General features: G+C 64.1%; 1 protein-coding gene across 2 annotated transcripts in view; it reads left to right on the top strand.

Annotated features, from left to right (window-relative positions):
* Positions 1-13,966: 13,966 nt before the first annotated feature.
* Positions 13,967-27,450, top strand: part of yju2 (YJU2 splicing factor homolog) — a 39,078-nt gene continuing 25,594 nt past the window's right edge. For both annotated transcript variants that reach the window (XM_072482749.1, XM_072482748.1), the window contains exon 1: positions 13,967-14,097. In XM_072482749.1, coding sequence (XP_072338850.1) covers positions 14,074-14,097 — 24 coding nt within the window. In that variant the 5' untranslated portion in view covers positions 13,967-14,073. The remainder of the gene's footprint in view (positions 14,098-27,450) is intronic.

Here is a 27,450-nt window from a genome sequence, read left to right as displayed (position 1 = left end):
TCAAAATTACAGGGGACAACAAAAGTGCAATCTCTTATTTCTGGAGTGGAGGCCACAGATAGATCAGCCATGATCATATTGACTAGCGAAGTTGACAGAAAAAGGGCCAAATGGACCACTCACTCCCTGCTCTCAAGTCCTATATCCAGGTCGCTGAATATTCAGGCAGAATGAGGCGAGAGAACGACATTACCTTGTCTGGCATTATATTTCTGTTGGAGGTGGTTCAGGGAAGGTTCACTGGGCTGATTTCTGGGATGAAGGTTAAAGGCTGAGCTGTTTGGGCCTGTACTCGTTGGAGTTCAGAAGACCATGGAGGTAAAAATAGAAGGTCCTGAGAGGGCTTGTTAGGATGGATACCCCCTCGTTGTCCTCTCCTACAGAAAGCAGTGGAGGCAGAGAGTCACTGAGTATGTTCAAGGCCAATTTAGACAGATTTCGGATCTAGAAGGGAGTTAAGAGTTATGGGCGATGGGCAAGATGTGAGCCGAGGCCACAATCTGCTCAGCCTCCATTTTATTTCATGATGGAGCTGGCACAAGGGGCCGAATGGCCTATGTGGTATGAACCGAGTTGACGATGTGAAATTAGCTTCAATGTGTGAACACAAATAATGCCTTCATTACCTTATTAACCTGAGATACGTTTTTAAATCTTTTAACTTTTTGGCCTTAATTTGACTACATAAAGTAAAGCCAACAGAGTCCCAGGTGACTATAGACAACTTTCCCCTGTGAGAGGAAGAACTGACTGGTGGTGATTTAACCTGGGGATCACCATACCAACGATGTGTGTTTCATGAATTTTATCCTGGCCGTTGATAGCATCGATCTTTGAGAACTTGGAGCAATAATTTACTGGATGCTTCTTTGACCCAGGGCATGGGAATTATCTCAAACTTTTTACACCAAGCCTGAGGTTGGATTGGATTATCCTGTTCTTATTCCCAGTAAGATGGCTGCAATTAAATATTTCTGCTTCGTGAGTTAATCCTTCAATTGTTTGCAGAAGGTGGGTAATTTCTACAATCCGCATTTTCATCTGTTTATCCTGTTTCCTGAACAGCTGGTGAACTGTTTCATTTTTACAATGTTATTTCATTGTTCTTTATTTAGATTGATTCACAAACCTATCAGTCTTGTATGAAGATATCCACTTGTAGCTTTCGCCTTAATGTTAATAGAATTTGAACGAATGACAAAGTTGCAAGTACTGATACCTCAGTGAGTTTCTCACTGATCAAAGTATAAAGAATGGAATAACAAATGCAATTTGTTGATGGTAAAGTCATAATATAGTGTAGCAGAACTCAATGGGGGGGGGGATTTTCCAGTGTTTCCCGCCAACAAGATCTTCCGGTCTCACCAAAGTCAATGGCCATTTGCCGGCCATGGTGCCAGAGAACCAGCCGTGGGGGGGTCACCTTCAGTGGAACTGGTAGATCCCACCACGGGAAGCGCCAAACATTTCTAGTCATTACCTTCGACTGTGCAGAATTCCCTCAGTACTGCAGTGTAAGTGCCAGACAAGCTTTTCTTCAATCTTGGGAGTAGAGCTTAAACTCGCAATCTTCTGACTAAGAGTGTAACTAACTGAGCTTAAGAAATGAAATTAGCTTAAATGTGTGAACACAAATCATGCCTCAATTACCTTTGTAACCTGAGATAAGTTTTTACATTTTTTTAACTTTTTGGCCTTAATTTGACTACATGCTAAAGTAAAGTAAAACCACTAGAGTCCCAGATGACTGTAGACTACTTTCTTTCCCCTGTGAGAGGGAGAACTGACTGGTGGTGATTTAACCTGAGGATCACTGGGCAGAATTCTCCCCCCCCCCACGCCGGGTGGGAGAATCGCCCGGGCGCCGCGCAAGTCCCGCCACACCGTCCCGACGCCCGCACACAATTCTCCCACACCCCCCAAACCGGTGCGGCGCGAATCACGGCTGGCCGCTGGGAGAATCGCCACTTGCCGTTGGTAATGGGCGAGCGGCGATTCTCCGGCCCGGATGGGCCGAGCAGCTTGCCCAACACGACAGGTTCCCGCCGGCGCCATCCACACCTGGTCGCTGCCAGCGGGAACAGCGCGGGAACGCTGGGGGGTCGGCCTGTGGGGGGGCGAGGGGGGTTCCTGCACCGGGGGGGGGGCTCAAAAGGGATCTGGCCCGTGATCGGTGCGCACCGATCGACGGGCCGGCCTCTCTGAAGGAGGACCATCTTCCGGCATCGATCCGCCATCTTCTTGCGGGGCGGCTGCGGCGAGGACGGCAACCACGCATGTGCGGGAGACGTCATTTACGCGACACCAGTCGCGTCATTTCCGCGGCGCCGCTTTTACGTGGCGCCAAGACTCCGTGAGACGAATAGAGTGAAGTCGATGAGGCTTTATTAAGCGTGTCTGTTCCCCCGCAGCTCGATAGTAGAATGGCCTGCGGGGGAGGACTCCGGCTTCTTATACTCCACCTTCAGGGCGGAGCTAGAGGTCAACGGCCAACCAGGACCCGGGATCTGTCAGCCAATGACATTAGGGCTTCCAGTCCCACATGACCCCTGATACATACTACCACATTCACCCCTTGTCAAAAATGAACCCGGCGGGGTGATGCTTCGCATGGTGGTAAGGGTTTACAGGGCTGGTCCTGGGAGGAAAACATTCACATGGCAATACAGTATGTACAATTTTGTCCTGTTTCAACTGTTTACAGAAGGTATCAGGAGAAAAACAAAATGTTCTTGTGAAAAGTCCATATATTGATTTAGATCGACGCCACGAGTCGGTCGGGCGGTCTGGTCGTCCATGTCGATCGCCTCGGTCCCGGTGGTGGTGGTGGTGCTTGTACCGGTGTTGTCGTCTCCGGGAGCCTTACGATTTCAGCTTGGGCATTATTCTTGGTCGGGCCTGAGGGGAGGGGAACCGATCCTCCTGGGAAGGGGTGGTCGCGGGGTGCGGCGGTGGCAGGAAGGGGGGGGGTTGGGTGAATGGTGTCGGGGGGGTGTGTGTGTTGCCGGCGGGCGCCAGATCCCGCAGGGAGACCGTGTCCTGTCGGCCGTCGGGGTACTCCACGTAAGCGTACTGCGGGTTCGCGTGGAGGAGGTGAACCCTTTCGACCAACGGGTCCGCCTTGTGTGCCCGCACATGCTTTCGGAGCAAGATGGGTCCTGGGGCCGCCAGCCAGGTCGGCAGCGACGTTCCAGAGGAGGACCTCCTAGGGAAGACAAGGAGACGCTCATGAGGCGTTTGATTAGTGCTCGTACATAATAGCGACCGGATGGAGTGGAGAGCGTCCGGGAGGACCTCCTGCCACCGTGAAACTGGGAGGTCCCTGGACCGTAGGGCCAGTAGGACGGTCTTCCAGACCGTGCCGTTCTCCCTCTCTACTTGCCCGTTCCCCCGGGGGTTGTAGCTGGTCGTCCTGCTTGAGGCTATGTCCTTGCTGAGCAGGAACTGGCGCAGCTCGTCACTCATGAAAGAGGACCCCCTGTCGCTGTGGACGTATGCGGGGCAACCGAACAGTGTGAAGGTGGTGTTCAGGGCTTTAATGACTGTGGCCACGGTCATGTCAGAGCAGGGAATGGCGAATGGGAAGCGGGAGTATTCGTCCACCACATTAAGAAAGTATGTGTTGTGGTCGGTGGAGGGGAGGGGCCCTTTGAAATCGAGACTAAGGCGTTCAAAGGGGCGGGAAGCCTTAATCAGGTGCGCACCATCCGGCCTGAAAAAATGCGGTTTGCATTCCTCGCAGATGTGGCAGTCCCTTGTGACTGTACGGACCTCCTCTAAAGAGTATGGGAGATTGCGGGACTTGATAAAGTGGAAAAACCGAGTGACCCCCGGGTGGCAGAGGTCCTCGTGGAGGGTTTGGAGGCGGTTAATTTGTGCGTTGGCACATGTGCCGCGGGATAGGGCATCGGACGGCTCGTTCAGCTTTCCGGGACGATACAAAATCTCGTAGTTGAAGGTGGAGAGCTCGATCCTCCACCTTAAGATCTTGTCGTTTTTGATTTTGCCCCGCTGTGCATTATCGAACATGAAGGCTACCGACCGTTGGTCGGTGAGGAGAGTGAATCTCCTGCCGGCCAGGTAATGCCTCCAATGTCGCACAGCTTCCACTATGGCTTGGGCTTCCTTTTCCACTGAGGAGTGGCAGATTTCTGAAGCGTGGAGGGTTCGAGAGAAAAAGGCCACGGGTCTGCCCGCTTGGTTAAGGGTGGCCGCTAGAGCTACGTCGGAGGCGTCGCTCTCGACCTGGAAGGGGAGGGACTCGTCGATGGCGCGCATCGTGGCCTTTGCGATATCCGCTTTGATGCGGCTGAAGGCCTGGCAAGCCTCTGTCGACAGAGGGAAGGTCGTGGTCTGTATTAGGGGGCGGGCCTTGTCTGCGTACTGGGGGACCCACTGGGCGTAGTATGAAAAAAACCCCAGGCAGCGTTTCAGGGCTTTTGAGCAGTGAGGGAGGGGAAATTCCATGAGGGCACGCATAAGTTCGGGGTCGGGGCCTATTATCCCATTGCGCACTACGTAGCCCAGAATGGCTAGCCGATTGGTGCTAAAAACGCACTTGTCCTCGTTGTACGTGAGGTTCAAGGCTTTGGCGGTCTGGAGGAATTTTTGGAGGTTGGCGTCATGGTCCTGCTGGTCGTGGCCGCAGATGGTTACATTGTCGAGATACGAGAACGTGGCCCGCAACCCATGTTGATCAACCATTCGGTCCATCTCCCGTTGGAAGACTGAGACCCCGTTTGTGACGCCAAATGGGACCCTTAGGAAATGGTATAATCGCCCGTCTGCCTCGAAGGCTGTGTACTTGCGGTCACTTGGGCGGATGGGGAGCTGATGGTAGGCGGACTTGAGGTCCACGGTGGAGAAGACTTTATATTGGGCAATCCGATTGACCATGTCGGATATGCGGGGGAGAGGGTACGCGTCTAGTTGTGTGTACCTGTTGATGGTCTGGCTATAGTCTATGACCATCCTTTGTTTCTCCCCTGTCTTCACTACTACCGCCTCTGCTCTCCAGGAACTACTGCTGGCCTGGATTATGCCTTCCTTTAGTAGCCGCTGGACTTCGGACCGAATGAAGGTCCGGTCCTGGGCGCTGTACCGTCTGCTCCTAGTGGCGACGGGTTTGCAATCCGGGGTGAGGTTCGCAAACAAGGACGGGGGTTGCACCTTGTGGGTTGCTAGGCCGCAGATAGTGAGTGTGGGTATTGGGCCGCCGAATTTGAACGTAAGGCTCTGTAGATTGCACTGGAAATCTAATCCCAGTAAAGTGGGGGCGCAGAGTTGGGGAAGGACGTGTAGTTTGTAGTTTTTGAACTCCCTCCCCTGCACCGTTAGGGTAACTATGCAGAAACCTTGGATCTGTACGGAGTGGGATCCTGCAGCTAGGGGAATCTTTTGTGGGCTGGGATAGGTGGTCAAGGAACAGCTTCTTACCGTGTCGGGGTGGATAAAGCTCTCCGTGCTTCCGGAGTCGACTAGGCATGGTGTCTCGTGGCCGTTTATTAGCACCGTTGTCGTCGTCGTCTGGAGTGTCCGGGGCCGAGCTTGATCGAGCGTAATTGAAGCGAGACGTGGTTGTAGTAGTGGAGTGGGGTCCGTTGTTGCCGTCCAAGATGGCGTCGGGGATGAACAAAATGGCCGCCCCCATACATCGCACATGGCTGGGGGGTCACAAGATGGCGGCGGCGGGGGTGGACAAAATGGCCACCCCCACGCATCGTACAGGTCTGGGGTGCTCCAAGATGGCGGCGCCCTTCCTCTCCTCGTGGTGGCCGGGACCCAAAATGGCGGCATCTGCGGGTCGCACATGGGGCGCTGGGGGGGTTGGGGAGCGTTAGGACCGCGTGGGGCTCCCTCATCTCTGGGGACAGCGGTGGTCGGGACCCAAGTTGGTAGCGCCGGCGGGTCAGACGTGGGGCGCGGGGGGGGGGTTAGGGGGGCGTTAGAGACGCGCAGAACTCCCTCTTCTCCGTGGAGAGCGGTGGTCGGGACCCAAAGTGGTAGCGCCGGCGGGTCATACATGGGGTGCGGGGAGGGGGGTTGGGGAGCGTAAGCGGCGTGCAGGGCTCCCTGTTCTCCCGGGACCGTGGTGGTCGGGACCCAGAGCGGCTGCGCCTGCGGGTCGTACATGGGGCGCTGGGGGGGGTTGGGGAGCGCAAGCCTGTGGGGTGTCCGGGGGGGGGGGGGGGTGGGTTTGTCGCGACGGGTACGTACGGAGCCCAATGGGCTGCCGCGCGGTCGGGGCCGTAGGCGCGGGTATTACGCGCGGCCACGTCTAGTGAGGCTGCTAGGGCCCGGGCCTCTGAGAGTCCTAGCGACTCTCTTTCTAGAAGTCTTTGGCGGATTTGGGAGGAATTCATACCTGCCACAAAAGCATCGCGCATTAACATGGCCGTGTGTTCATTTGCGTTCACCGAAGGGCAGCTGCAGGCTCGTCCCAAAATCAGCAGCGCGGCGTAGAATTCGTCCATCGATTCTCCAGGACCTTGCCGTCTCGTCGCGAGCTGGTAGCGAGCGTAGATTTGGTTAACTGGGCGGACATAGAGGCTTTTCAGTGCTGCGAACGCCGTCTGGAAATCCTCCGAGTCTTCGATGAGGGACAAAATCTCCGTGCTTACCCTCGAGTGCAGGACCTGTAGTTTTTGGTCTTCTGTGACCCGGCCGGTGGCCGTTCTGAGGTAGGCCTCGAAACACGTCTGCCAGTGCTTGAAGGCTGCTGCCGCGTTCACTGCGTGGGGGCTGATCCTCAGGCATTCCGGGATGATCCTGAGCTCCATAGTCCTTTTTAGGCACGCTTAATAAATTGTAGCGCACAAAGACTCCGTGAGACGAATAGAGTGAAGTCGATGAGGCTTTATTAAGCGTGTCTGTTCCCCCGCAGCTCGATAGTAGAATGGCCTGCGGGGGAGGACTCCGGCTCCTTATACTCCGCCTTCAGGGCGGAGCTAGAGGTCAACGGCCAACCAGGACCCGGGATCTGTCAGCCAATGACATTAGGGCTTCCAGTCCCACATGACCCCTAATACATACTACCACACCCCCCAAACCATCGCGGCGCGAATCACGGCTGGCCGCTGGGAGAATCGCCACTTGCCGTTGGTAATGGGCGAGCGGCGATTCTCCGGCCCGGATGGGCCGAGCAGCTTGCCCAACACGACAGGTTCCCGCCGGCGCCATCCACACCTGGTCGCTGCCGGCGGGAACAGCGCGGGAACGCTGGGGGGTCGGCCTGTGGGGGGGGCGAGGGGGGTTCCTGCACCGGGGGGGGGGCTGAAAAGGGGTCTGGCCCGTGATCGGTGCCCACCGATCGACGGGCCGGCCTCTCTGAAGGAGGACCTTCTTTCCGGCATCGAACCGCCATCTTCTGGCGGGGCGGCTGCGGGGAGGACGGCAACCGCGCATGTGCGGGAGACGTCATTTACGCGACGCCGGTCGCGTCATTTCCGCGCCGCCGGTCGCGTCATTTCCGCGCCACTGCTTTTACGTGGCGCCAAGGCCTGGCGCGATTAAATGGCGCGCCGCCGCTCCTAGCCCCCCAGGGGCGGGAGAATAGGGGGCTGGGAACGGCCTCCGACGCCGGAGTGAAACAATCCAGGTTTCACTCCGGCATCGGGACTTAGTCTCCCGATGGGAGAATTGCGGCCACTATACCTCAGGCAAGGGGCAAGGTTGAAAAGGCTGGACCTTCATGAATAACCTCAGCCAATTATGGAACTGAACTCGCACTGTTGGCCTCAATCTGCATCACAAACCAGTTGTCCAGGCAACTGAGCTAAACCAGTCCCTACATAGTATACATACTACACGTTATTCCTCAAGAAATGTGTGATTCACAGTTCAAGGACTTTATAGCCCTGTTATGGGGCGAAATTCTCCCCCAACGGCGGGATGTCCGCCGACTGGCGCCAAAGCCGGCGCCAATCAGACGGGCATCGCGCCGGCCCAAAGGTACGGAAGGCTCCGCATCTTTGGCGGCCTAGCCCCAACATTGAGGGGCTAGGCCGACGCCGGAGGGATTTCCGCCCCGCCAGCTGGCGGAAATGGCGTTTGTTTCCCTGCCAGCTGGCGCGGAAATGCGGCGCATGCGCGGGAGCGTCAGCGGCCGCTGTCAGTTTACCAGCGCATGCGCAGTGGGGAGAGTCTCTTCCGCCTCCGCCATGGTGGAGGCCGTAGCGGAGGCGGAAGGGAAAGAGTGCCCCCAGGGCACAGGCCCGCCTGCGGATCGGTGGGCCCCGATCGCGGGCCAGGCCACTGTGGGGGCACCCCCCGGGGTCAGATCGCCCCGCGCCCCCCCCCCCAGGACCCCGGAGCCCGCCCACGCCGCCTGGTCCCGCCGGTAAATACCAGGTTTGATTTACGTCGGCGGGACAGGCAATTCCTGGGCGGGACTTCGGCCCATCCGGGCCGGAGAATCCAGCGGGGGGTCCCGCCAACCGGCGCGGCCGGATTCCCCCCCCCCGCCCAATCTCCGGGAGCGGAGACTTCGGCGGGGGCGGGGCGGGATTCACGGCGGCCAACGGCCATTCTCCGACCCGGCGGGGGGTCGGAGAATGACGCCCATGATGTCAGCTGATGTTGCTACTGAACAATTAGGTCCCAGAATGGAACCTAGTTCGAGACACCATGGGCGGGATTCTCCGCCGGCCAACCCGGAAAACGGAAAACACGATCGGGCGAAGAATCGTTTCCAATGCTGAAATTGCAGTGGCCGCCAATTTGACGCCAAATCAGTATACTCCGTTGACTCGACGCCATCGACGAGTCCCTCCCCTTCCAGGTCGAGAGCGACGCGTCTGACGTAGCTCTGGCGGCCACGCTCAACCAAGCAGGCAGACCCGTGGCCTTCTTCTCACGTACCCTCCATGCTTCCGAAATCCACCACTCCTCAGTTGAAAAGGAGGCCCAAGCCATAGTAGAAGCTGTGCGACATTGGAGGCATTACCTGGCCGGCAGGAGATTCACTCTCCTCACTGACCAATGGTCGGTTTCTTTCATGTTCGATAATGCACAGCGGGGCAAGATAAAAAACGATAAGCTCTTGCGGTGGAGGATCGAACTCTCCACCTACAACTACGAGATCTTGTATCATCCCGGGAAGCTAAATGATCCTCCTGGTGCCCTGTCCAGCAGCACATGTGCCAACGCACAAGTGGACCGCCTCCGAGCCCTCCACGGGGACCTCTGCCACCCGGGGGTCACTCACTTTTTTCACTTTATCGAGACCCGCAACCTGCCCTACTCCATCAAGGAGGTCAGGACAGCCACCAGCGACTGCCAAATCTGCGCGGAGTGCAAACCGCACTTCTACCGACCAGAGAAAGCGCACCTGATAAAGGCTTCCCGTCCCTTTGAACGCCTCAGCATGGACTTCAAAGGCCCCCTCCCCTCCACCGACCGCAATACGTACTTCCTGAACGTGATTGATGAGTACTCCCGGCTCCCGTTCGCCATCCCCTGCCCCAACTTGACCGCAACCACCGTCACCAAGGCCCTCCATAGCATCTTTGCACCGTTCAGGTTCCCCGCTTACAAACATAGTGATAGCGGGTCCTCCTTTATGAGCGACGAACTGCGTCAATTCCTGCTCAGCAAGGGCATCGCCTCGAGCAGGACGACCACTTACAACCCCCGGGGTAACGGACAGGTAGAGAGGGAGAATAGAACGGTCTGGAAGACCGTCCTACTGGCCCTACGGTCCAGGAATCTCCCAGTCTCCCGCTGGCAGGAAGTCCTCCCGGATGCCCTCCACTCCATCCAGTCACTGCTTTGTACCGCAACCAACCAAACACTTCACGAACGTCTCCTTGTCTTCCCCAGTAAGTCCTCCTCTGGGACCTCGCTCCCGACCTGGCTGGCAGCTCCCGGACCCATCCTGCTCCGAAAACACGTGCGGGCACACAAGTCGGACCCGTTGGTAGAGAGGGTCCATCTTCTCCATGCTAACCCCCAGTACGCCTACGTGGCGTACCCCGACGGCCGACAAGATACGGTCTCCCTACGAAACCTGGCGCCCCCCGGAGCCCGACACACACCCCAGCCACCAGTCCCTCCCTCCCTCCCAACAGTGCACCTTACAGCAGGATTGGTCCTTCCGCCGGCCCCGTCTAGGCCCCCCCACCCACCGACGCACCCCGCAGACACTCCCTTACCAGGTCAACCGCTTTCTCCACCAATGCCGTCTAGGGGTGTCGAAGCTGCCACAGAGATCGAGGCCATGCCCCCGGAGTCACAGACGCCCGAGCCTCCACCAGAGTCTCCACCGAAGCTTCGACGATCACAGAGGACGACCAGGGCCCCCGATCGACTGATTACTTCATTTTAAAGTGTATAGTTAATTATGAATCATAAATTGTAAATAGTAAATAGAATTGTAAATAGTTACAAAACGCTGTACGGATGTATTACGTTACTTCCATAACTATAATTTCTACCACGTTACCATGTTGTAATATCAGGCCACCACCCCTGCCGGACTCTTTTTTAACAGTGGTAGTCTGTGTGGAGGTATTACGGTACCTGGTAATGCTGGAACACCATTGGTAGACATTGTATGTTTCCTATTGGAAGCTGTATGGTAGCTCCGCCCTGCAAGGCGGGGTATAAGAGCCCGTGCCGCTCCAGCAGCCTTCACTCTGTACCTGAGCTGCTGGGGGAAACATCTAGCTTATTAAAGCCTTCAGATGGACTACAACCTCGCTTTAGTGGTCATTGACCGTGCATCACACCTGTCGCGGTAGAAGCGGAAAGGTCGGCACCTGCTTTGGCACAAATTCCCTCAGCTGCAGATAACGAAATCCATTCCCCCCCAGCAATTCAAACTCCTCCTCCAAACAGGGAAAGCTCCCATCGATAAACAGATCCCCCAGCCTCTCAATCCCTGCTCTCTGCCACCTCCGAAACCCCCCATCCAGCCTCCTCGGGACAAACCAGTGATTACCACAAATTGGAGCCTACACCGATGCTCCCTCCACTCCCATATGCTTCCTCCACTGTCCCCAAACTCACACTCCACCACTACCACTGGGCTTGTGGTTTACCGGGCCAGCGAGAACGACAGAGGTTCCGTTACCAGTGCTCCTAAACTTGAGCCCCTAAATGATGCCGCCTCTACCTGCTCCCACAACAACCCCTTCCCCACTACCCACTTCAGGAGCATGGCTATATTTGCCGCCCAGTAGTTGTTCCTAAAGTTCGGCAGTGCCAACCCAACCCCACCTCAGCTCCGCTCCAGCAGCACTTTCCTTACTCGAGGGGTTTTACCCACCCACGCAAACCCAGAGATCACTGCATTCACCGGCTTAAAAAAGGTCTTTGGTATAAAAGTCTTTTGACGCTCTCAACGCCCGCCCGTTAATCCAGTCCACTACCTTTCCCCTGTCGACAGAGGCCCGCCAGGCCTTCAGCCGCATCAAAGCGGATATCGCAAAGGCCACGATGCACGCAATCGACGAGTCCCTCCCCTTCCAAGATGAGAGCGACGCATCCAATGTAGCTCTGGCGGCCACTCTCAATCAAGCGGGCAGACCCGTGGCCTTTTTCTCCCGGACCCTCCACGCCTCAGAAATCCGCCACTCCTCAGTGGAAAAGGAAGCCCAAGCCATAGTGGAAGCTGTGCGACATTGGAGGCATTACCTGGCCGGCAGGAGATTCACTCTCCTCACTGACCAACGGTCGGTAGCCTTTATGTTCGATAATGCACAGCGGGGCAAAATCAAGAACGACAAGATCTTGAGGTGGAGGATTGAGCTCTCCACCTATAACTATGAGATCTTGTATCGTCCCGGAAAGCTGAACGAGCCGTCCGATGCCCTATCCCGCGGCACATGTGCCAACGCACAAGTAGACTGCCTCCAAGCCCTCCACAAGGACCTCTGCCACCCGGGGGTCACTCGATTGTACCATTTTGCAAAGTCCCGCAACCTCCCCTACTCTGTGGAGGAGGTCCGTACAGTCACCAGGAACTGCCACATCTGCGCAGAGTGCAAACCGCATTTTTTCAGGCCAGATAGAGCGCACCTGATAAAGGCTTCCCGTCCCTTTGAACGCCTCAGTTTGGATTTCAAAGGCCCCCTCCCCTCCACCGACCGCAACGCATACTTCCTGAACGTGGTGGACGAGTACTCCCGTTTCCCCTTCGCCATTCCCTGCCCCGACATGACAGCGGCCACAGTCATTAAAGCCCTCGGCACCATCTTTACACTGTTCGGTTCCCTGCGTACATCCATAGCGACAGGGGGTCCTCCTTCATGAGCGACGAGCTGCGTCAGTTCCTGCTCAGCAAGGGCATTGCCCGAGCAGGACGACCAGCTACAACCCCCGGGTGAACGGTCAGGTAGAAAGGGAGAACGGTATGGTCTGGAAGACAGTCCTACTGGCCCTATGGTCCAGAGATCTCCCAGTTTCCCGGTGGCAGGAAGTCCTCCCAGATGCCCTCCACTCCATCCGGTCGCTGCTGTGTGCCACCACAACCAAACGTCTCACGAGTGCCTCCTTGTCTTCCCTAGGAAGTCCTCCTCCGGAACGTCGCTGCCGACCTGGCTGGCAGCCCCAGGACGCATCTTGCTCCGAAAGCATGCGCGGGTGCACAAATCGGACCCGTTGGTTGAGAGGGTTCACCTTCTCCACGCAAACCCTCAGTACGCCTACGTGGCGTACCCCGACAGCCAACAGGACACAGTCTCCCTGCGCGACCTGGCGCCCGCTGGAAACACACACACTCCCAACACCGATCACCCCCTCCCTGCCATCGGCGCACCCCACGACTGCCCCCTTCCCGGGTGGGTCGGTCCTCCTCCTGTGCCCACCCAGGAGTAAAGAAACAGGAACGAACAGCGCAACGCTCCCAGAGACGACAGTGCCCGAGCCAGCACCTGCACCACCACCGTGGCTGAGGCGATCGACAAGGACGACCAGGGCACCCGCTCGACTCGTGGAATCCGCGTGACACCAAAAACAAGAATTTTGTTGTAAATAATTCTGACACAAACTTGTACATCGTTAACTTTTGGGCTAAATGCATAGCCACTGTTCGAAATTTGTTCCAGGACCAGCCTTGTAAGCCCCTACCACCATGCGAACCACCACCCCGCCGGGTTCTTTTTTAACAAGGGGTGAATGTGGTGGTATGTATTAGGGGTAATATGGTACCTGTGAAGCCGAGAGTCTATTGGCTGCCAGGTCCCGGGTCCTGGTTGGACCTGCCGACTTCTGGCTCCGCCCTGAAAGCGGAGTATAAGAGCTTGAGTTCTCCCAGCAGCCGCATTCTGTAACTGAGCTGCTGGGGAACAAGTCCTGCTTAATAAAGCCTCGATAGACTTCATCACTTCTCGACTTGTGTAAGTCATTGTGCGCTACAGTATCCAAGTGGCAGATACCATCTGATAGAACACCTGTGGATTTCTCATCAAAAATATATTAAGGGACAATCCCTGGCCACAGACATTGAGTTGACAGCACGTCGAGGTTCCAGAAACTGTATTTACTCAGGGCCACAAACTAGCTGCCAGCCTCCCAGCCCATGCTGAGAAACGTCCACTGCAGCGGAAATGCTTGAGGGAGCTAGGCAGGAGTGGCTGCCCGTGGTTTTTCTGGCTGTCCCGCCTTCTTTCCTGACAGCTGGGGGCTGGTAAAATGCAGCAATTGGCATTTTCATCCTGACCCATCGTCAGGTCCCCATGGTGGGGAGGATATTGAGGACAATGTTTCTGCTCAGCGGGACTGGCAGTGAGAGAGAGAAAGACAGAGTTAGCCTCTTATGTTAACTTTGTTTCTCTCTCCACAGTTGCAGCCAGACCTGCTGAGCATCTCCAGCACTTTATGTTTATTTCAGATTTCCAGCATCAGTAGCATTTTGCTTTTATGATTGTGCCCCAGTCTCAGTCCCCAACCTTTAGAGCCCGGAACGGAATGTCCACGCCCCGCTGTCCAGTCGGACAGTAAATCACAGCGGCTTCCTTGATAAATGATTGACGTGCGTGGCAGCCAATAGGACATAGGGGATTCGCGGATATTATCCAATAGGAGCAGGGTGGAGGCGGGCTTTGGCCGAAGAGGAGCCGGAGCTGCTGGAAAATGTCGGAGCGAAAAGTGTTGAATGTAAGAGAAATTCTGCTGCTGCTCAAACGGAAAGAACGAGGGGAGACGCCGCAATATCCGCCCGGGGAGAGGCTGGAACCCCAAAACTGGGGAATACGGATTGGTGCCGCCGCCTGAGGCTAGGAACCGGCCTGAGGGAGCTGCAGCCGGGGTTCACTGCGGCCCAGAGAGAGGGGGGTAGCCACTGCGGCCCAGAGAGAGGGGGGTAGCCACTGCGGCCCAGAGAGAGGGGGGTAGCCACTGCGGCCCAGAGAGAGGGGGTAGCCACTGCGGCCCAGAGAGAGGGGGGTAGCCACTGCGGCCCAGAGAGAGGGGGGTAGCCACTGCGGCCCAGAGGGACGGAGGGAGGGGGTAGCCACTGCGGCCCAGAGAGAGGGAGTAGCCACTGCGGCCCAGAGGGACGGAGGGAGGGGGTAGCCACTGCGGCCCAGCGAGAGGGGGTAGCCACTGCGGCCCAGAGAAAAGGGGCTAGCCACTGCGGCCCAGTGAGAGGGGGGTAGCCACTGCGGCCCAGAGAGAGGCAGGGAAGGGGTAGGGACTGCAGCCCAGAGGGGGGTAGCCACTGCGGCCCAGAGAGTGGGTGGGGGGGGGGGGGGTGGTAGCCACTGCGGCCCAGAGAGAGGGGGGGTAGCCACTGCGGCCCAGAGGGACGGAGGGAGGGGGTAGCCATTGCGGCCCAGCGAGAGGGGGTAGCCACTGCGGCCCAGCGAGAGGGGGGTAGCCACTGCGGCCCAGCGAGAGGGGGTAGCCACTGCGGCCCAGAGAAAAGGGGCTAGCCACTGCGGCCCAGTGAGAGGGGGGTAGCCACTGCGGCCCAGAGAGAGGCAGGGAAGGGGTAGGGACTGCGGCCCAGAGAGGGGTAGCCACTGCGGCCCAGAGAGTGGGTGGGGGGGGGTGGTAGCCACTGCGGCCCAGAGAGAGGGGGGTAGCCACTGCGGCCCAGAGGGACGGAGGGAGGGGGTAGCCATTGCGGCCCAGCGAGAGGGGGTAGCCACTGCGGCCCAGCGAGAGGGGGTAGCCACTGCGGCCCAGCGAGAGGGGGTAGCCACTGCGGCCCAGAGAAAAGGGGCTAGCCACTGCGGCCCAGTGAGAGGGGGGTAGCCACTGCGGCCCAGAGAGAGGCAGGGAAGGGGTAGGGACTGCGGCCCAGAGGGGGGTAGCCACTGCGGCCCAGAGAGTGGGTGGGGGGGGGTGGTAGCCACTGCGGCCCAGAGAGAGGGGGGGTAGCCACTGCGACCCAGAGAGAGGGGGGTAGCCACTGCGGCCCAGAGAGAGGGGAGGTAGCCACTGCGGCCCAGAGAGAGGGGGGTAGCCACTGCGGCCCAGACAGAGGGTAGCCACTGCGGCCCAGAGAGAGGGAGGGAGGGGTTAGCCACAGCGGCCCAGAGAGAGGCAGGGAAGGGGTAGGGACTGTGGCCCAGAGAGAGGGGGGTAGCCACTGCGGCTCAGAGGGATGGAGGGAGGGAGTAGCCACTGCGGCCCAGAGAGAGGGGGTAGCCACTGCGGCCCAGAGAGAGGGGGGTAGCCACTGCGGCCCAGACAGAGGGTAGCCACTGCGGCCCAGAGAGAGGGAGGGAGGGGTTAGCCACTGCGGCCCAGAGAGAGGCAGGGAAGGGGTAGGGACTGTGGCCCAGAGAGAGGGGGGTAGCCACTGCGGCTCAGAGGGATGGAGGGAGGGAGTAGCCACTGCGGCCCAGAGAGAGGGGGTAGCCACTGCGGCCCAGAGAGAGGGGGTAGCCACTGCGGCCGAGAGAGCGGGGGGTAGCCACTGCGACCCAGAGAGTGGGTGGGGGGGGGTGGTAGCCACTGCGGCCCAGAGAGCGGGGGGTAGCCACTGCGGCCCAGAGAGCGGGGGGTAGCCACTGCGGCCCAGAGAGCGGGGGGTAGCCACTGCGGCCCAGAGGGAGGGAGGGGGTAGCCACTGCGGCCCAGAGGGAGGGGGGTAGCCACTGCGGCCCGGAGGGATGGTCACTGCGGCCCAGAGGGAGGGAGGGTCACTGCGGCCCAGAGGGAGGGAGGGAGGGTCACTGTGGCCCAGAGGGAGGGAGGCAGGGTCACTGCGGCACAGAGGGAGGGAGGGGGTAGCCACGTGGCCCAGAGGGAGGGAGGGATGGAGGGGGGTAGCCACTGCGGCCCAGAGGGAGGGGGTAGCCACTGCGGCCCAGAGGGAGGGGGTAGCCACTGCGGCCCAGAGGGATGGAGGGGGTAGCCACTGGGGCCCAGAGGGAGGGGGTAGCCACTGCGGCCCAGAGGGAGGGGGTAGCCACTGCGACCCAGAGGGAGGGAGGGGGTAGCCACTGCGGCCCAGAGGGAGGGAGGGGGTAGCCACTGCGGCCCAGAGGGCGGGAGGGGGTAGCCACTGCGGCCCAGAGGGATGGAGGCCCAGAGGGATGGTCACTGCGGCCCAGAGGGAGGGGCGGAGGGTCACTGCGGCCCAGAGGGAGGGAGGGTCACTGCGGCCCAGAGGGAGGGAGGGTCACTGCGGCCCAGAGGGAGGGAGGGAGGGTCACTGCGGCCCAGAGGGAGGGAGGGTCACTGCGGCCCAGAGGGAGGGAGGGAGGGAGGGTCACTGCGGCCCAGAGGGAGGGAGGGAGGGAGGGTCACTGCGGCCCAGAGGGAGGGAGGGTCACAGCGGCCCAGAGGGAGGGAGGGGGTAGCCACTGCGGCCCAGAGGGAGGGAGGGGGTAGCCACTGTGGCTCAGAGGGAGGGAGGGGGTAGCCACTGCGGCCCAGCGGGAGGGAGGGGGTAGCCACTGCGGCCCTGATGGAGGGAGGGGGTAGCCACTGTGGCTCAGAGGGAGGGAGGGGGTAGCCACTGCGGCCCAGAGGGAGGGAGGGGGTAGCCACTGCGGCCCAGAGGGATGGTGGCCCAGAGGGATGGTCACTTAGGCCCAGAGGGAGGGGCGGTGGGTCACTGCGGCCCAGAGGGAGCGAGGGAGGGTCTCTGCGGCCCAGAGAGAGGGGGGTAGCCACTGCGGCCCAGAGAGAGGGGGGTAGCCACTGCGGCCCAGACAGAGGGTAGCCACTGCAGCCCAGAGAGAGGGAGGGAGGGGTTAGCCACTGCGGCCCAGAGAGAGGCAGGGAAGGGGTAGGGACTGCGGCCCAGAGAGAGGGGGGTAGCCACTGCGGCCCAGAGGGACGGAGGGAGGGGGTAGCCACTGCGGCCCAGAGAGAGGGGGTAGCCACTGCGGCCCAGAGAGAGGGGGGTAGCCACTGCGGCCCAGAGAGCGTGGGGTAGCCACTGCGGCCCAGAGAGAGGGGGGGTAGCCACTGCGGCCCAGAGAGAGGGGGGTAGCCACTGCGGCCCAGAGAGAGGGGGGTAGCCACTGCGGCCCAGAGAGAGGGGGGTAGCCACTGCGGCCCAGAGGGAGGGGGTAGCCACTGCGGCCCAGAGGGAGGGGGTAGCCACTGCGGCCCAGAGGGAGGGGGTAGCCACTGCGGCCCAGAGGGAGGGGGTAGCCACTGCGGCCCAGATGGAGGGAGGGGGTAGCCACTGCGGCCCAGATGGAGGGAGGGGGTAGCCACTGCGGCCCAGATGGAGGGAGGGGGTAGCCACTGCGGCCCAGAGGGAGGGAGGGGGTAGCCACTGCGGCCCAGAGGGAGGGAGGGGGTAGCCACTGCGGCCCAGAGGGAGGGAGGGGGTAGCCACTGCGGCCCAGAGGGAGGGAGGGGGTAGCCACTGCGGCCAAGAGGGAGGGAGGGGGTAGCCACTGCGGCCCTGAGGGAGGGAGGGGGTAGCCACTGCGGCCCGGAGGGATGGAGGGGGTAGCCACTGCGGCCCAGAGGGAGTGGGTAGCCACTGCGGCCCAGAGGGAGGGGGTAGCCACTGCGGCCCAGAGGGAGGGGGTAGCCACTGCGGCCCAGAGGGAGGGGGTAGCCACTGCGGCCCAGAGGGAGGGAGGGGGTAGCCACTGCGGCCCAGAGGGAGGGAGGGGGTAGCCACTGCGGCCCAGAGGGATGGTCACTGCGGCCCAGAGGGAGGTGCGGAGGGTCACTGCGGCCCAGAGGGAGGGAGGGTCACTGCGGCCCAGAGGGAGGGAGGGTCACTGCGGCCCAGAGGGAGGGAGGCAGGGTCACTGCGGCCCAGAGGGAGGGAGGGAGGGGGTAGCCACTGCGGCCCAGAGGGAGGGAGGGATGGAGGGGGGTTGCCACTGCGGCCCAGAGGGAGGGGGTAGCCACTGCGGCCCAGAGGGAGGGGGTAGCCACTGCGTCCCAGAGGGAGGGAGGGGGTAGCCACTGCGGCCCAGAGGGAGGGAGGGGGTAGCCACTGCGGCCCTGAGGGAGGGAGGGGGTAGCCACTGCGGCCCGGAGGGATGGAGGGGGTAGCCACTGGGGCCCAGAGGGAGGGGGTAGCCACTGCGGCCCAGAGGGAGGGAGGGGGTAGCCACTGCGGCCCAGAGGGAGGGAGGGGGTAGCCACTGCGGCCCAGAGGGAGGGAGGGGGTAGCCACTGCGGCCCAGAGGGAGGGAGGGGGTAGCCACTGCGGCCCAGAGGGAGGGAGGGGGTAGCCACTGCGGCCCAGAGGGAGGGAGGGGGTAGCCACTGCGGCACAGAGGGAGGGAGGGAGGGGGTAGCCACTGCGGCCCGGAGGGATGGAGGGGGTAGCCACTGGGGCCCAGAGGGAGTGGGTAGCCACTGCGGCCCAGAGGGAGGGGGTAACCACTGCGTCCCAGAGGGAGGGAGGGGGTAGCCACTGCGGCCCAGAGGGAGGGAGGGGGTAGCCACTGCGGCCCAGAGGGAGGGAGGGGGTAGCCACTGCGGCCCAGAGGGAGGTAGGGGGTAGCCACTGGGGCCCAGAGGGAGGGGGTAGCCACTGCGGCCCAGAGGGAGGGAGGGGGTAGCCACTGCGGCCCAGAGGGAGGGAGGGGGTAGCCACTGCGGCCCAGAGGGAGGGAGGGGATAGCCACTGCGGCCCAGAGGGAGGGAGGGGGTAGCCACTGCGGCCCAGAGGGAGGGAGGGGGTAGCCACTGCGGCCCAGAGGGAGGGGGTAGCCACTGCGGCCCGGAGGGATGGTCACTGCGGCCCAGAGGGAGGGAGGGTCACTGCGGCCCAGAGGGAGGGAGGGAGGGTCACTGTGGCCCAGAGGGAGGGAGGCAGGGTCACTGCGGCCCAGAGGGAGGGAGGGGGTAGCCACGTGGCCCAGAGGGAGGGAGGGATGGAGGGGGGTAGCCACTGCGGCCCAGAGGGAGGGGGTAGCCACTGCGGCCGAGAGGGAGGGGTTAGCCACTGCGGCCCAGAGGGATGGAGGGGGTAGCCACTGGGGCCCAGAGGGAGGGGGTAGCCACTGCGGCCCAGAGGGAGGGGGTAGCCACTGCGACCCAGAGGGAGGGAGGGGGTAGCCACTGCGGCCCAGAGGGAGGGAGGGGGTAGCCACTGCGGCCCAGAGGGCGGGAGGGGGTAGCCACTGCGGCCCAGAGGGATGGAGGCCCAGAGGGATGGTCACTGCGGCCCAGAGGGAGGGGCGGAGGGTCACTGCGGCCCAGAGGGAGGGAGGGTCACTGCGGCCCAGAGGGAGGGAGGGAGGGTCACTGCGGCCCAGAGGGAGGGAGGGAGGGTCACTGCGGCCCAGAGGGAGGGAGGGAGGGTTACTGCGGCCCAGAGGGAGGGAGGGAGGGAGGGTCACTGCAGCCCAGAGGGAGGGAGGGTCACAGCGGCCCAGAGGGAGGGAGGGGGTAGCCACTGCGGCCCAGATGGAGGGAGGGGGTAGCCACTGTGGCTCAGAGGGAGGGAGGGGGTAGCCACTGCGGCCCAGAGGGAGGGAGGGAGGGGGTAGCCACTGCGGCACTGATGGAGGGAGGGGGTAGCCACTGTGGCTCAGAGGGAGGGAGGGGGTAGCCACTGCGGCCCAGAGGGAGGGAGGGGGTAGCCACTGCGGCCCAGAGGGATGGTGGCCCAGAGGGATGGTCACTGCGGCCCAGAGGGAGGGGCGGTGGGTCACTGCGGCCCAGAGGGAGCGAGGGAGGGTCTCTGCGGCCCAGAGGGAGGGAGGGTCTCTGCGGCCCAGAGGGAGGGAGGGTCTCTGCGGCCCAGAGGGAGGGAGGGTCTCTGCGGCCCAGAGGGAGGGAGGGTCTCTGCGGCCCAGAGGGAGGGAGGGTCTCTGCGGCCCAGAGGGAGGGAGGGTCTCTGCGGCCCAGAGGGAGGGAGGGTCTCTGCGGCCCAGAGGGAGGGAGGGTCTCTGCGGCCCAGAGGGAGGGAGGGTCTCTGCGGCCCAGAGGGAGGGAGGGTCTCTGCGGCCCAGAGGGAGGGAGGGTCTCTGCGGCCCAGAGGGAGGGAGGGTCTCTGCGGCCCAGAGGGAGGGAGGGTCTCTGCGGCCCAGAGGGAGGGAGGGTCTCTGCGGCCCAGAGGGAGGGAGGGAGGGTCACTGCGGCCCAGAGGGAGGGAGGGAGGGTTACTGCGGCCCAGAGGGAGGGAGGGAGGGAGGGTCACTGCAGCCCAGAGGGAGGGAGGGTCACAGCGGCCCAGAGGGAGGGAGGGGGTAGCCACTGCGGCCCAGATGGAGGGAGGGGGTAGCCACTGCGGCTCAGAGGGAGGGAGGGGGTAGCCACTGCGGCCCAGAGGGAGGGAGGGAGGGGGTAGCCACTGCGGCACTGATGGAGGGAGGGGGTAGCCACTGTGGCTCAGAGGGAGGGAGGGGGTAGCCACTGCGGCCCAGAGGGAGGGAGGGGGTAGCCACTGCGGCCCAGAGGGATGGTGGCCCAGAGGGATGGTCACTGCGGCCCAGAGGGAGGGGCGGTGGGTCACTGCGGCCCAGAGGGAGCGAGGGAGGGTCTCTGCGGCCCAGAGGGAGGGAGGGTCTCTGCGGCCCAGAGGGAGGGAGGGTCTCTGCGGCCCAGAGGGAGGGAGGGTCTCTGCGGCCCAGAGGGAGGGAGGGTCTCTGCGGCCCAGAGGGAGGGAGGGTCTCTGCGGCCCAGAGGGAGGGAGGGTCTCTGCGGCCCAGAGGGAGGGAGGGTCTCTGCGGCCCAGAGGGAGGGAGGGTCTCTGCGGCCCAGAGGGAGGGAGGGTCTCTGCGGCCCAGAGGGAGGGAGGGTCTCTGCGGCCCAGAGGGAGGGAGGGTCTCTGCGGCCCAGAGGGAGGGAGGGTCTCTGCGGCCCAGAGGGAGGGAGGGTCTCTGCGGCCCAGAGGGAGGGAGGGTCTCTGCGGCCCAGAGGGAGGGAGGGTCTCTGCGGCCCAGAGGGAGGGAGGGTCTCTGCGGCCCAGAGGGAGGGAGGGTCTCTGCGGCCCAGAGGGAGGGAGGGTCTCTGCGGCCCAGAGGGAGGGAGGGTCTCTGCGGCCCAGAGGGAGGGAGGGTCACTGCGGCCCAGAGGGAGGGTCACTGCGGCCCAGAGGGAGGGAAGGAGGGTCACTGCGGCCCAGTGGGAGGGAGGGAGGGTCACTGCGGCCCAGAGGGAGGGAGGGTCACTGCGGCCCAGAGGGAGGGAGGGAGGGTCACTGCGGCCCAGATTGAGGGAGGGAGGGTCACTGCGGCCCAGAGGGAGGGTCACTGCGGCCCAGAGGGAGGGAGGGAGGGAGGGTCACTGCAGCCCAGAGGGAGGGAGGGAGGGTCACTGCGGCCCAGAGGGAGGGAGGGAGGGAGGGTCACTGCGGCCCAGAGGGAGGGAGGGAGGGTCACTGTGGCCCGGAGGGAGGGTCACGGCGACCCAGAGGGAGGGAGGGTCACTGCGACCCAGAGGGAGGGAGGGTCACTGCGACCCAGAGGGAGGGAGGGTCACTGCGACCCAGAGGGAGGGAGGGTCACTGCGACCCAGAGGGAGGGAGGGTCACTGCGACCCAGAGGGAGGGAGGGTCACTGCGACCCAGAGGGAGGGAGGGTCACTGCGACCCAGAGGGAGGGAGGGTCACTGCGACCCAGAGGGAGGGAGGGTCACTGCGACCCAGAGGGAGGGAGGGTCACTGCGACCCAGAGGGAGGGAGGGTCACTGCGACCCAGAGGGAGGGAGGGTCACTGCGACCCAGAGGGAGGGAGGGTCACTGCGACCCAGAGGGAGTGGGTAGCCACTGCGGCCCAGAGGGAGGGGGTAGCCACTGCGGCCCAGAGGGAGGGGGGGAGGGAGTAGCCACTGTGGCCCAGAGAGAGAGAAGGAGGGGTAGCCACTGCGGCCCAGAGAGAGGGTAGCCACTGCGGCCCAGAGAGAGGGAGGGAGGGGGTAGCCACTGCGGCCCAGAGGGATGGAGGGGTTGGCCAATGCGGCCCAGAGGGAGGGGGTAGCCACTGCGGCCCAGAGGGAGGGGGTAGCCACTGCGGCCCAGAGGGAGGGGCTGGGTAGCCACTGCGGCCCAGAGGGAGGGAAGGGGTAGCCACTGCGGCCCAGAGGGAGGGAGGGGGTAGCCACTGCGGCCCTGAGGGAGGGAGAGAGGGGGTAGCCACTGCGGCCCAGAGGGACGGAACGATGGAGGGGGTAGCCACTGGGGCCCAGAGGGAGTGGGTAGCCACTGCGGCCCAGAGGGAGGGGGTAGCCACTGCGGCCCAGAGGGAGGGAGGGGGTAGCCACTGCGGCCCAGAGGGAGGGAGGGGGTAGCCACTGCGGCCCAGAGGGAGGGAGGGGGTAGCCATTGCGGCCCAGAGGGAGGGAGGGGGTAGCCACTGCGGCCCAGAGGGATGGTCACTGCGGCCCAGAGGGAGGTGCGGAGGGTCACTGCGGCCCAGAGGGAGGGAGGGAGGGTCACTGCGGCCCAGAGGGAGGGAGGGAGGGTCACTGCGGCCCAGAGGGAGGGAGGCAGGGTCACTGCGGCCCAGAGGGAGGGAGGGAGGGGGTAGCCACTGCGGCCCAGAGGGAGGGAAGGATGGAGGGGGGTAGCCACTGCGGCCCAGAGGGAGGGGGTAGCCACTGCAGCCCAGAGGGAGGGGGTAGCCACTGCGGCCCAGAGGGAGGGAGGGGGTAGCCACTGCGGCCCAGAGGGAGGGAGGGGGTAGCCGCTGCGGCCCTGAGGGAGGGAGGGAGGGGGTAGCCACTGGGGCCCAGAGGGAGTGGGAAGCCACTGCGGCCCAGAGGGAGAGGCTAGCCACTGCGGCCCAGAGGGAGGGGGTAACCACTGCGGCCCAGAGGGAGGGAGGGAGGGGGTAGCCACTGCGGCCCAGAGGGAGGGAGGGGGTAGCCACTGCGGCCCAGAGGGAGGGAGGAGGTAGCCACTGCGGCCCAGAGGGAGGGAGGGGGTAGCCACTGCGGCCCAGAGGGTTGGAGGCCCAGACGGATGGTCACTGCGGCCCAGAGGGAGGTGCGGAGGGTCACTGCGGCCCAGAGGGAGGGAGGGTCACTGCGGCCCAGAGGGAGGGAGGGAGGGTCACTGCGGCCCAGAGGGAGGGAGGGAGGGTCACTGCGGCCCAGAGGGAGGGAGGGAGGGTCACTGCGGCCCAGAGGGAGGGAGGGTCACTGCGGCCCAGAGGGAGGGAGGGAGGGTCACTGCGGCCCAGAGGGAGGGAGGGAGGGTCACTGCGGCCCCGAGGGAGGGAGGGAGGGTCACTGCGGCCCCGAGGGAGGGAGGGAGGGTCACTGCGGCCCAGAGGGAGGGAGGGAGGGTCACTGCGGCCCAGAGGGAGGGAGGGAGGGTCACTGCGGCCCAGAGGGAGGGAGGGAGGGTCACTGCGGCCCAGAGCGAGGGAGGGAGGGTCACTGCGGCCCAGAGGGAGGGAGGGAGGGAGGGTCACTGCGGCCCAGAGGGAGGGAGGGAGGGAGGGTCACTGCGGCCCAGAGGGAGGGAGGGTCACTGCGGCCCAGAGGGAGGGAGGGAGGGAGGGTCACTGCGGCCCAGAGGGAGGGAGGGAGGGAGGGTCACAGCGGCCCAGAGGGAGGGAGGGAGGGAGGGTCACTGCGGCCCAGAGGGAGGGAGGGAGGGTCACCCCGGCCCAGAGGGAGGGAGGCAGGGTCACCGCGGCCCAGAGGGAGGGAGGCAGGGTCACCGCGGCCCAGAGGGAGGGAAGGACGGTCACTGCGGCCCAGAGGGAGGGAGGGAGGGTCACTGCGGCCCAGAGGGGGGGAAGGAGGGTCACTGCGGCCCGGAGGGAGGGAGGGCGGGTCACTGCGGCCCAGAGGGAGGGCGGGTCACTGCGGCCCAGAGGGAGGGAGGGAGGGTCACTGCGACCCAGAGGGAGGGAGGGAGGGTCACTGCGGCCCAGAGGAAGGGAGGGAGGGAGGGTCACTGCGGCCGAAGAGGGAGGGAGGGTCACTGCGGCCCAGAGGGAGGGAGGCAGGGTCACTGCGGCCCAGAGGGAGGGAGGGAGGGGGTAGCCACTGCGGCCCAGAGGGAGGGAAGGATGGAGGGGGGTAGCCACTGCGGCCCAGAGGGAGGGGGTAGCCACTGCAGCCCAGAGGGAGGGGGTAGCCACTGCGTCCCAGAGGGAGGGAGGGGGTAGCCACTGCGGCCCAGAGGGAGAGAGGGGGTAGCCACTGCGGCCCTGAGGGAGGGAGGGAGGGGGTAGCCACTGGGGCCCAGAGGGAGTGGGAAGCCACTGCGGCCCAGAGGGAGGGGCTAGCCACTGCGGCCCAGAGGGAGGGGGTAGCCACTGCGGCCCAGAGGGAGGGAGGGAGGGGGTAGCCACTGCGGCCCAGAGGGAGGGAGGGGGTAGCCACTGCGGCCCAGAGGGAGGGAGGAGGTAGCCACTGCGGCCCAGAGGGAGGGAGGGGGTAGCCACTGCGGCCCAGAGGGTTGGAGGCCCAGACGGATGGTCACTGCGGCCCAGAGGGAGGTGCGGAGGGTCACTGCGGCCCAGAGGGAGGGAGGGTCACTGCGGCCCAGAGGGAGGCAGGGAGGGTCACTGCGGCCCAGAGGGAGGGAGGGAGGGTCACTGCGGCCCAGAGGGAGGGAGGGAGGGTCACTGCGGCCCAGAGGGAGGGAGGGAGAGTCACTGCGGCCCAGAGGGAGGGAGGGAGGGTCACTGCGGCCCAGAGGGAGGGAGGGAGGGTCACTGCGGCCCAGAGGGAGTGAGGGAGGGTCACTGCGGCCCAGAGGGAGGGAGGGAGGGTCACTGCGGCCCAGAGGGAGGGAGGGAGGGTCACTGCGGCCCGGAGGGAGGGTCACTGAGGCCCAGAGGGAGGGAGGGAGGGAGGGTCACTGCGGCCCAGAGGGAGGGAGGGAGGGTCACAGCGGCCCAGAGGGAGGGAGGGAGGGTCACCGCGGCCCAGAGGGAGGGAGGCAGGGTCACCGCGGCCCAGAGGGAGGGAGGCAGGGTCACCGCGGCCCAGAGGGAGGGAAGGAGGGTCACTGCGGCCCAGAGGGAGGGAGGGAGGGTCACTGCGGCCCAGAGGGGGGGAAGGAGGGTCACTGCGGCCCGGAGGGAGGGAGGGCGGGTCACTGCGGCCCAGAGGGAGGGCGGGTCACTGCGGCCCAGAGGGAGGGAGGGAGGGTCACTGCGACCCAGAGGGAGGGAGGGAGGGTCACTGCGGCCCAGAGGAAGGGAGGGAGGGAGGGTCACTGCGGCCCAAGAGGGAGGGAGGGTCTCTGCGGCCCAGAGGGAGGGTCACTGCGGCCCAGAGGGAGGGTGGGAGGGAGGGTCACTGCGGCCCACAGGGAGGGAGGGAGGGTCATTGCGGCTCAGTGGGTGGGAGGGAGTGTCACTGCGGCCCAGAAGTAGCGAGGAGGGGGGGTGACTGCTGCCCAGCGGAAGGGGAGGCCACTGCAGCCCAGAGGGAGGTGCGGAGGGTCACTGCGGCCCAGAGGGAGGGAGGGTCACTGCGGCCCAGAGGGAGGGAGGGAGGGTCACTGCGGCCCAGAGGGAGGGAGGCTGGGTCACTGCGGCCCAGAGGGAGGGAGGGAGGGGGTAGCCACTGCGGCCCAGAGGGAGGGAGGGATGGATGGAGGGGGGTTGCCACTGCGGCCCAGAGGGAGGGGGTAGCCACTGCGGCCCAGAGGGAGGGGGTAGCCACTGCGGCCCAGAGGGAGGGGGTAGCCACTGCGTCCCAGAGGGAGGGAGGGGGGAGCCACTGCGGCCCAGAGGGAGGGAGGGGGTAGCCACTGCGGCCCTGAGGGAGGGAGGGAGGGGGTAGCCACTGCGGCCCGGAGGGATGGAGGGGTTTGCCACTGCGGCCCAGAGGGAGTGGGTAGCCACTGCGGCCCAGAGGGAGGAGGTAGCCACTGCGGCACAGAGGGAGGGGGTAGCCACTGCGTCCCAGAGGGAGGGAGGGGGTAGCCACTGCGGCCCAGAGGGAGGGAGGGGGTAGCCACTGCGGCCCAGAGGGAGGGAGGGGGTAGCCACTGCGGTCCAGAGGGAGGGAGGGAGGGGTTAGCCACAGCGGCCCAGAGGGATGGTGACTGCGGCCTAGAGGGAGGGAGGGAGGGTCACTGCGGCCCAGAGGGAGGGAGGGAGGGAGGGTCACTGCGGCCCAGAGGGAGGGAGGCAGGGTCACTGCGGCCCGGAGGGAGGGAGGGGGTAGCCACGTGGCCCAGAGGGAGGGAGGGATGGAGGGGGGTAGCCACTGCGGCCCAGAGGGAGGGGGTAGCCACTGCGGCCCAGAGGGAGGGGGTAGCCACTGCGGCCCGGAGGGATGGAGGGGGTAGCCACTGGGGCCCAGAGGGAATGGGTAGCCACTGCGGCCCAGAGGGATGGTCACTGCGGCCCAGAGGGAGGGAGGGAGGGTCACTGCGGCCCAGAGGGAAGGAGGGAGGGTCACTGCGGCCCAGAGGGAGGGAGGCAGGGTCACTGCGGCCCAGAGGGAGGGAGCGAGGGGGTAGCCACGTGGCCCAGAGGGAGGGAGGGATGGAGGGGGGTAGCCACTGCGGCCCAGAGGGAGGGGGTAGCCACTGCGGCCCAGAGGGAGGGGGTAGCCACTGCGGCCCTGAGGGAGGGAGGGAGGGGGTAGCCACTGCGGCCCGGAGGGATGGAGGGGGTAGCCACTGGGGCCCAGAGGGAGTGGGTAGCCACTGCGGCCCAGAGGGAGGGGGTAGCCACTGCGGCCCTGAGGGAGGGAGGGAGGGGGTAGCCACTGCGGCCCGGAGGGCTGGAGGGGGGTAGCCACTGCGGCCCAGAGGGAGTGGGTAGCCACTGCGGCCCAGAGGGAGGGGGTAGCCACTGCGACCCAGAGGGAGGGAGGGGGTAGCCACTGCGACCCAGAGGGAGGGAGGGGGTAGCCACTGCGGCCCAGAGGGAGGGAGGGGGTAGCCACTGCGGCCCGGAGGGAGGGGGTAGCCGCTGCGGCCCAGAGGGAGGGAGGGGTAGCCACTGCGGCCCAGAGGGATGGAGGCCCAGAGGGAGGGTCACTGCGGCCCAGAGGGAGGGGCGGAGGGTCACTGCGGCCCAGAGGGAGGGAGGGAGGGTCACTGCGGCCCAGAGGGAGGGAGGGAGGGTCACTGCGGCCCAGAGGGAGGGAGGGAGGGTCACTGCGGCCCAGAGGGAGGGAGGGAGGGTCACTGCGGCCCAGAGG

This window comes from Scyliorhinus torazame, chromosome 18, assembly GCF_047496885.1.
Source record: "Scyliorhinus torazame isolate Kashiwa2021f chromosome 18, sScyTor2.1, whole genome shotgun sequence".
In the NCBI taxonomy this organism is placed as follows: domain Eukaryota; kingdom Metazoa; phylum Chordata; class Chondrichthyes; order Carcharhiniformes; family Scyliorhinidae; genus Scyliorhinus; species Scyliorhinus torazame.
This window is presented reverse-complemented; position numbering and strand designations above follow the sequence as displayed.